Genomic DNA, 9,518 nt, shown 5'->3' on the forward strand with positions numbered 1-9,518 from the left:
GCTGTTTGCCGGATGCCTTAAGGACCTTTCACCAGCGGGAAGCAGAACTCAATAAATCTCACCTTAACCTGAAGCGTAATGCAGGACCGGGGCGGGGGCTGCGCCGGGGGGCGGCCCTGGGGCGGGGAGCGGGGCGGGACGGGCACAGGGATGGGCCCCGCGGCGGCGGAGGAGCGGCGGGAGCTGCGCGGAACGGGCGGCGGGACGGGTATGGGGCCGGGGGCGGCGGGAGGGGACCGGGATGGGGATGAGGGTGGGTGGGGAGGGGGCAGCGGGCAGGGATGTGAGCTGCGGGGGTTCCGGAGGCAGAGGGCAGCCGGAAAATCGTATCCCCGGCCCCAGGGTGAGCGTGGACCTAGCGGGGGCTGTTGGCTTTGGGAAGGCGCTCGGGCTCTTGGGGTGGGCGCTGTGTTCCCCTCTTCCGTCCTGCCGGATTTCACAGCCGGGTAATGGGGCAGCAAGCCACCGCTCGCCCCGGTGTGACCCGCAGGTCCCAGTGCCACCACTGCCATCGCCCCGGGGTGGGCGCGGGGCTGCGTTGGGCTCAGGAGGGCTGTGGGGCCGCAGCGGGGCCGTGCCGTGCTGAGCCAGGCATTGACTCATTCCCTCCGTGGGGTGAGGAAGTCTGAAAACCAACAAAACCCAAATAACTGAAAGAGCCAAAGTCAACCCGATTGACAGCACCTTTCCTGGCAGCGGCCGTGCTGTGGGAGTGCCCCCGTTCAGAGCCCGACATTTCCCAACGCTTCCTCCCCCACCTGCTCTGCCCCATTGCCGGTGACCCCATGGGCAACATTCCTGCGTGGGGCTGCAGCTGATGGCCGCAGGATTGATGCATGACCTCTCTTTGTGCCGCTATGGGTTAAGTCCAATGAAAAACGGGTTCAAACCTCCAGGAAGAGGCAGGAACCTGATTTCCATTTGCGTGCTGCCCAGGTGGTTCCCCCAGCGTGACGTCCCCTCTGCTGGGGTCACACACACCAGACTCTGCTCCCATGTCCCCATGGGTGCTGCCAACGGGGAATCCCCCACCTGAAGGCTGCAGGACGTGGGGCTGCAGGATGTAGGGCTGCAATGCATTGCTCTGCCCAGACCCACCCGCTGCAAAATTGCAAGGCGCTGGAGTCAGACCCACACTGGAGTTCATTCCCCTCCCTGCAGTGCTGGCGGCCCCTGGGTTTGGCAGCCGGGGCTATATTTGGGCTGTGCCCTCTATGCTGTTCTCCAAAGCCGTGCTTTGCTGTGGTTTGGGCTGGGATTTGCAGCACAGCAGAGAGACGCTGGGTGCTCCCTGATCTGTGCGTTCCCTGTCTGCTGCTGGGAACATGCAGAGAGCCTGTGTTTGCCCGGGGTTGGGTGGGTGAGATATGGGGGTCACTTTTGGCAGGTGCTCGTGGAATTTCGTGCAGGAAAGGCAGCTAGAAGGAAATGCTGCACCTCCTTGGGCTGCAAAACCCCCATTGCCCCTGGTCCGTTGTGGCTTGTCATACAGAACTGCAGAAAATGATATGTTTCCCCATGTGCTTTTTCTGTCTCTGAACCCCATAGGGCTGAGGGCGAGGGCTGAGCGTGCTGCTGGGAGGCAGAGGCAGTGCTGGGGCTGAGCATTTTGGGACCTCACGGTGCGTTTTGGTGGGGAGTGGGGCTGGGAGGAGCCCAGGGGTGTTCATTAAAATCCATCATTTCCTACCAAAATTCGTAATTCCTTATCAAAATCCATTTCTTATTAAAAAAAAAAAAAAAAAAAAACCTCAGTGGTTTCATATTGAAATTCATCATTCCTTGTTGAAATGCACTACATGTGCCACTTGCCTCTTGGCCAGGCTGTGTCCTCGTGCTGTGCTGGGTCAGTGGGCTGGGGGGCACCAAATGATGCCAGGGTCAGGGTGTAACTCTTCTCCCACCATGGGGGATGGCCATAGGGTGCTCATAGAGGAGGATGGGAAGGGTGTTGGGGAGTGACTCCAGGTTCCCTCTGCTCTCAAAGGGGAGTATGGCGGACCCCGAAGACCCCCGTGATGCCGGGGATGCGCTGGGGGATGACTCCTTCCCGCTCTCCTCACTGGCCAACCTGTTTGAGGTGGAGGACACCCCATCCCCTGCTGAGCCATCCCGGGGGCCCCCCGGTGCTGGGGATGGAAAGCAAAACCTCCGGATGAAATTCCACGGGGCATTCCGGAAAGGCCCCCCAAAACCCATGGAGCTGCTGGAATCCACCATCTACGAGTCGTCGGTGGTCCCAGCACCCAAGAAAGCCCCCATGGATTCCCTCTTCGACTACGGCACCTACAGGCAGCACCCCAGCGAGAACAAACGCTGGCGCAGGAGAGTCGTGGAGTGAGTATGGGGGCACGTGGGGACGCCGGTGCCCATGGGGTGCAGTGCTTTGGGTAAGGGGTGGGATGGGGACAGCCCCCCAGGGCTCTGTGAGTGGTTTCAGCAATGCTGTGGGTATGGAAATTGGGGTGCCACACACACGCTGCGATGCTGTGGGGCTGCGGCCCCTCGGTGCCACGGGGCTGGGTTGTGTGTGGCCCCCCCCCCCCCCCCCCCGCCTCCTCCCTTCCCTATGCTGTGAAAGAGGGCTCTGTGCCGCGGCCGCTCCCTCCGGTGCGGGCGTCTGGCTGCCCTGGCATGAAAGGGCTTTTCAGGAGAGCCTCCGCCCTGGGGCTGCGTCAGGAAACCGGAGCCGGGGGGGGGGCCGCCCGCAGCCGGGCGCACAATGCCGGTCTGTGCCCGACACCTGGGGGGGACCCGTTGGCACTGCGTGCCTGTGGGCTGCATCCCATCCCCGGTGCTCCACAAAACGCAGCAGCACCTGGCCCCGTGGGTGCCGCTGGGATCATCGCTGCATGACTGCTTTGTGCGGTGACCCTAGGAGCACCCTAGATGGGTGCAGCAGGGGAAACGAAGGCACAGATGAAGGAATCGACTCCAGCGTGCAGCTGTGCTGTTCTGTTGCAGGAAGCCGGTGGCTGGCACCAAGGGGCCGGCTCCCAACCCACCACCTGTCCTCAAGGTGTTCAACAGACCCATCCTCTTTGACATTGTCTCCCGGGGGTCCCCAGATGGCCTGGAGGGTCTCCTTTCCTTCCTGCTCACCCACAAGAAGCGTCTGACGGATGAGGAGTTCCGAGGTGAGCGCCTGTAGTGGGCTGCCCCATGACCCTGCTGTACCATGGCCATGGAGAGCCACCAGCAATCCCCATGTCCCCACAGGGACAGAGGCGTACAGCCCCAGTGGCAGCACTTAGGAGGCACTGGGTGTTTGGTGGGTTAGGGTCTCAACGCCTTCCATTCCCAGAGCCCTCAACAGGGAAGACGTGCCTGCCCAAGGCGCTGCTCAACCTGAGTGCAGGCCAAAATGACACCATCCCCGTCCTCCTGGACATCGCCGAGAAGACAGGAAACATGCGGGAGTTCATCAACTCACCCTTCCGTGATGTCTACTACCGAGGTAGGGGATGTGTGGGGAGGTTTAAGGACCAAAGCAGTAGGGATCTGGGGAAGACGGAGGACCCCAGCAAAGCTTAGGAATGTGCGGGGATGGAGAGCTTTTGGGAGTCTCAGGAACCAAAGCGGGGGGTAGCATGGAATCTAGAGGTCTTCATCTTGGGGTGTGATGGGGAGCACGGTGACAGGGATGCAATGCAGGTCAGACAGCGCTGCACATCGCCATTGAGCGCCGCTGCAAGCACTACGTGGAGCTGCTGGTGGAGAAGGGTGCTGATGTGCACGCCCAGGCCCGTGGTCGCTTCTTCCAGCCCAAGGACGAGGGCGGCTACTTCTATTTTGGTGAGCAGAGGAGACTGGCAGCCCCACAGCCGCATCACCAGGGCTGTCCCCAATCGTATGCTGTCCCTGCAGGAGAGCTGCCCCTCTCACTGGCTGCCTGCACCAACCAGCCCCACATTGTGCACTACCTGACGGAGAACGGGCACAAGCAGGCAGACCTGCGGCGCCAGGACTCGCGTGGCAACACCGTGCTGCATGCTCTGGTTGCCATCGCTGACAACACCCGTGAGAACACCAAGTTTGTCACCAAGATGTACGACCTGCTCCTCATCAAGTGCGCCAAACTATTCCCCGACACCAACCTTGAGGCCCTGCTCAACAACGATGGCCTCTCTCCACTCATGATGGCTGCCAAGACCGGCAAGATCGGGGTATGGCAATGTTGGGGCTGGTGGATGCGCTCTGGGAAATGTGGCTAATTAAACCCTCTCTGCATCCCATCCTTTCCCTAATTAACCCCTGGCCTTGGCACATCTTGTCATAGAATCATTAAGGTTGGAAAGACCACTAAGATCGTTGAGTCCAACCATTAAGCCATGCCTGTGACTGAGATCATGTCACGCAGTGCCACATCTATCTAACTTTTTCTTGAACACCTCCAGGGACGGTGGCTCTACCTCCTGTCCTTTTCCATTGCTCGCCATCACGATGTGGGCTGGTTAAAAATGCACAAACTACACCAATGTGGGGATCACTGCAGCATCCCAGCACCCAAGGATGGGTGGCCATGGGTACAAATGGGTACAACCCATGGCCATCCATCCCCCTGACCCCCCATCAGATCTTCCAGCACATCATCCGCCGGGAGATTGCAGATGAGGACGTCCGGCACCTCTCACGCAAGTTCAAGGATTGGGCGTACGGCCCCGTCTACTCCTCACTCTATGATCTCTCCTCACTGGATACCTGTGGGGAGGAGGTGTCCGTGTTGGAGATCCTCGTTTACAACAGCAAGATCGAGGTGCGCAGGGAACGGGGAATGGGGACGCAGGGCTGGGTTCCCCGCTGAGCTGCCCCCGTCCCGACAGAACCGCCATGAGATGTTGGCCGTGGAGCCCATCAACGAACTGCTGCGCGACAAGTGGCGCAAGTTCGGCGCCGTCTCCTTCTACATCAGCGTGGTCTCCTACCTCTGTGCCATGATCATCTTCACTCTCATCGCCTACTACCGCCCCATGGAAGGCCCTGTGAGTGCCAGGGAACACAGGGCAGAGCGTGGGCTTGGGGTTGTGCTGATGATGTGTGCTCTCCCCACAGCCGCCATACCCTTACACTACGACCATCGACTACCTGCGGCTGGCCGGGGAGATCATCACCCTCCTCACCGGCATCCTCTTCTTCTTCTCCAATGTCAGTGCCGTGAGGAGCGGGTGGTGATATCCCCATGTCCCCACGCACTGGTCCCACTGCAGTGCCCTCCAGACACTGGAACCCAGCTCCTCTTCAACCTCTCCTCTCTCTCCAGATCAAAGATCTCTTCATGAAGAAGTGCCCAGGTGTGAACTCATTCTTCATCGATGGCTCATTCCAGCTGCTCTAGTAAGCAGGGATGCCCAGGGGACCTCTTGGGGTTGGAGCAACCCTCCACTTGAAGGGACAGTTATTGGCAGCAGTTATGCCCTTCTGCAGCTTCATCTACTCGGTGCTGGTGATCATCACGGCAGGGCTGTACTTGGGTGGCGTTGAAGCTTACCTGGCTGTCATGGTCTTTGCTTTGGTCCTGGGCTGGATGAACGCACTCTACTTCACGCGAGGGCTCAAGCTGACGGGGACCTACAGCATCATGATCCAGAAGGTGCAGTAGTGTTGGGATCTTCTGGTCTTCCCCAAGGTGGTTGGGTTACCCAAGTGGTCTTTTCCCTGTGGGACCGCTGCAGCCCTCAGCATGGGGCTCGAAGCCATCATCTCTGTCACTCGCAGATCCTCTTCAAAGACCTGTTCCGCTTCCTCCTCGTCTATCTGCTCTTCATGATTGGCTATGCCTCAGGTAGGGCTCCTGAGGCTCTCCTCCTGCAATGGAGAAGGAGAAGGCCTGGCAGCATGGTGTTCTATCCTCGTGCTGCCCCTGCAGACTCTGTCTCTGTCCCTCCTCCCCAGCACTGGTGTCCCTCCTGAACCCGTGTCCCAGCAGCGAGTCCTGCAGTGAGGAGCACTCTAACTGCACGCTGCCCACCTACCCCTCGTGCCGGGACAGTCAGACCTTCAGCACCTTCCTGCTTGACCTCTTTAAGCTCACCATTGGCATGGGTGATCTGGAGATGCTGGAGAGCGCCAAGTACCCAGGCGTCTTCATCATCCTGCTTGTCACCTACATCATCCTCACCTTCGTGCTGCTCCTCAACATGCTTATCGCCCTCATGGGTGAGACTGTGGGCCAGGTGTCCAAGGAGAGCAAACACATCTGGAAGTTGCAGGTACGGCATTGGGAGTGCCAAGCTCCATGGGGTCACCATGCCATAGAGTCACCACACCATGGGGTCACCATGCCAACCTCCATCTGAGCATGACCACCTTGGCGAGGGACCCTGATGCCTCCATCCCCAGGGGGCTGAAGGGTCCCTGGTGTCCCTGGCAGTGGGCCACCACCATCCTGGACATCGAGCGCTCCTTCCCTCTCTTCCTGCGGAGAGCATTCCGCTCTGGGGAGATGGTGACCGTGGGGAAGGGCACTGATGGGACCCCTGACCGCCGCTGGTGCTTCAGGTAAGAGCAGTGACCTGCAGTATCATGATCCGAAAGGTGTGGTGAGGTTGGGATCTTATTAAGCCTAATTAGAGTGAAATGGTTTGCATCGCAAGTATCGGGATGGCACAAGGACAAGGGGATATGGAGCTCTGCCCTCTCCGCAGGGTGGATGAGGTGAACTGGTCCCACTGGAACCAGAACCTGGGCATCATCAGTGAGGACCCGGGCAAGAGCGATACATACCAGTACTACGGCTTCTCCCACACCGTGGGGCGGCTGCGGAGAGGTGAGCGGGGTGGGGGCAGCCCCGGGCCCACAGGTGAGTATGGAGCTGGGGGCTCTGAGCGTTCCATTTCTGCAGATCGATGGTCAACGGTGGTGCCACGTGTGGTGGAGCTCAACAAGAGCTGCCCAACGGAGGATGTGGTTGTGCCATTGGGGACCATGGGCACAACAGAGGCACGGGAGCGACGGCACGGGCAGAACCCCAGCTCCCTGCTCTAGCATGGACTCTGCCTGGCCCCACAGCACCAGTGTGTGTCTGTTCCTCAGGGATTTGTGCAGCCAATATCCCTGCAGTGCCCAGCCCATTGGGCTCCCAGTCCTGGCAATTCTGGTGTCTCCGGTGCCACCGCTTTGCTTTCCTGCACCATTGGCTCCATTGCGCCAGCAGCTGGGTGCTGGGAGCTCCCCTGCCACCAACCACCATGGCCAATGGCTTTTGCCTCAAGGTTTTGGGTTGTTTTGTTTTGTTTGTTTTGCACAAGATTTATACGACTATTTATTTCGTAATAAAGAGCAGCCACCACGGCCCCGTGTCGTCGAGCGGGCTCAGCAGGGAGAATGTCGCTGCGGGAGGGACGGGGGAGCTGCGCACTGCCTGCCGTGCCGCTCCGCAGTGCACAGCCCCTCTCGCAGAGCTCCCCGCTCCCACCGGAGGGCAGCACACTCCGCGCAATGCCGCTGCCGGCGTTGGAGGAGCGCACGGCTCAGGAGCGCCGATTCGGCGGCCGCTGATGGTTGATGACACGGTGGCACAGCAGCGCAGCTCGCTGAGCAAATGATGGAGCAGAAAAGGGGACGCTCCATCTTCGAACCCGATGGCTCGCCGTCAGCTCTAACCGTGCCGTCTCCGCTTAAATGTGATTTACATATATCTCTCGTACCGCGGTTTAAATATTTCCCCAGGGTGAGGGAATGAAGAAGTTTCATTATCACTACTTAGGAAGATCTGAGCGTTCTGCTCTCGGCTCAGGCTGCATCACAACATGAGCTGCAGGGATGATGCAGCTGCAGGCAGGCTCCATCCTTCGTGCCAGGCACTATTTGGGAACGATGCACTTTGCTATCCCCACAGCCGTGCAGGCACGCTGCCCAGCACAACCCCAGCTTCAACGCTGTCCTGGCTGCAAGGCTGGGATTTCCCAGTGCAATGGGAATTAAACCAATTTCCCTCTCCCCGTGCAAATTCTCAAGTCCTATAGGTGCAGAGATGTGCACATAAGGGCTGTGTGATTTTAGGGGCTGTGTGTGGAGCAGGCCTAGGTTCCTATGAGATGCACTCCGTGATGGCTTGGTAGCAATCAGGACACCGTGGCCATGATGGTGATGGGGACACTGTGGCTACAGTGCTGTCAGTGTGGGCACCACAGCCACACTGCTGGTGACAGGGACACCGTGGCCATGATGGTGGCATCATAGGATCATCCCTATGCTCCTTCCATGGATGGTGACTCAGGGCTTGAGTAGCAATTGGACAGACCAATGCAATGGGAAAGGAGCTACAATGAAGGTGTGATGACAGAAGCACCATAGGAAGGTACCATAAAGGAAGAGAAGAAGGTTGCTCACCTGTATCAGAAGATTCCAGGTTCATAGCAAAAGCTTCACCAAAAGGGAATCTCCAGAAAGAGATCCTTCCCCAGTGGCAGTCAGCCTTAAATAAGGTCTAAGGAGAGGTGCAGCCAGCCTCCACCCTTTCTGATCACACACATGAATTGCCTCCACCTGCGCTCCCAGGGCTGACCTGGTCCTTTCCCCAGCTGCTCAATCACCATTTCAGGCCAGGACTCAGCAGTTCCCATACAGTTGTGTTTGCCTCATGCCCACCCCCCTGTGCCCTGCAGCCCCCTGGGCGCAGCCCCCGCCTCCCACGCTGCCGTGCCGGCGATGACAAACCCAGCAAAGGGAAGAGAAAAGCACTTGTCATCCAGCACGCGGAGCGAGGAAGCAAATTTATTTTTAGATAAATCTAAAGCTTAATTTGTGAAGCTAATATCAATCAAAATGAGAGATGGGTTTTTTTAAGTCCTTTCGCAGCCGTGCCATTTATATTGCCTGTCTCTCCTCCTCGCTCTCAGCCAGCAAAGGCGGCTGCGAAGTTTAATATCAGCCTGGCGTGCGCCTGCCTCAAAAATTATGATGATTATTTTAATAGGAAGATATTTGCAGAGCAGAAAAGCTGCCCTTCCACAGGCAGGGACGGTGCTGCCATGGAGGTGGCACTGCCCCATGTGCTGGGGCACAGCTCAGAGTGCTCCCTCTCATCTCCATCCGGCACACGGCCAGGCTGTGGCACTGCTGGGTGTCCCCATGGGACACTGCTGTCCCTCTGGTTGTCCTTTTGTCCCAATTCCTCTTTGTTGCCTTGACTGGCTGTTATGCCTGCTTGCTGTCCCCACAAATACATATGGCAGAGCGCGACCAAAATGGATGGAGCTGCTCTGCCCGGTGCAGCGGTGGCCCATCCCTGTCCCCATCCCCATTCTGGTAGGTTTGGGAAGAACATTTGTACCCATACCCTAATATGCAACTTGCTTGTCACTCAGGGGGGGAAGCTGCCAACTTTATGGGGCAAATAGCTTCACACAGGTGGGGAGCAGTGCCACCAGTGCCACACAGCTGATGGCATCGAGTGGGGACACCACTGGGCTCAGCGCTGCCCCAGTGCACGTGGGGCCATGGCCCCTAATCCTGGGGCTTTGGCGCACGCCCCGCACACATGCGTGCATCTCACCCGGTGCCACGGCAGGATTAAC

At 58.7% G+C, this 9,518-nt stretch overlaps 1 protein-coding gene across 1 annotated transcript; it reads left to right on the forward strand.

Annotated features, from left to right (window-relative positions):
* The first annotated feature begins 1,588 nt into the window (after positions 1-1,588).
* Positions 1,589-7,193, forward strand: TRPV4 (transient receptor potential cation channel subfamily V member 4). Its single transcript, XM_042865778.1, has 16 exons — positions 1,589-1,622; positions 1,988-2,337; positions 2,965-3,137; positions 3,305-3,457; positions 3,655-3,795; positions 3,868-4,166; positions 4,577-4,756; positions 4,824-4,982; positions 5,053-5,145; positions 5,261-5,334; positions 5,425-5,590; positions 5,716-5,782; positions 5,893-6,209; positions 6,371-6,498; positions 6,645-6,766; positions 6,842-7,193. The coding sequence occupies exons 2-16, from the start codon at positions 1,994-1,996 to the stop codon at positions 6,982-6,984; spliced, it is 2,559 nt and encodes an 852-aa protein (XP_042721712.1). The 5' UTR covers positions 1,589-1,622; positions 1,988-1,993; the 3' UTR covers positions 6,985-7,193.
* Positions 7,194-9,518: the final 2,325 nt, after the last annotated feature.

Source organism: Lagopus leucura, unplaced genomic scaffold (assembly GCF_019238085.1).
Source record: "Lagopus leucura isolate 7727_CA_CO unplaced genomic scaffold, USGS_WTPT01 Super-Scaffold_806, whole genome shotgun sequence".
Lineage (NCBI taxonomy): Eukaryota > Metazoa > Chordata > Aves > Galliformes > Phasianidae > Lagopus > Lagopus leucura.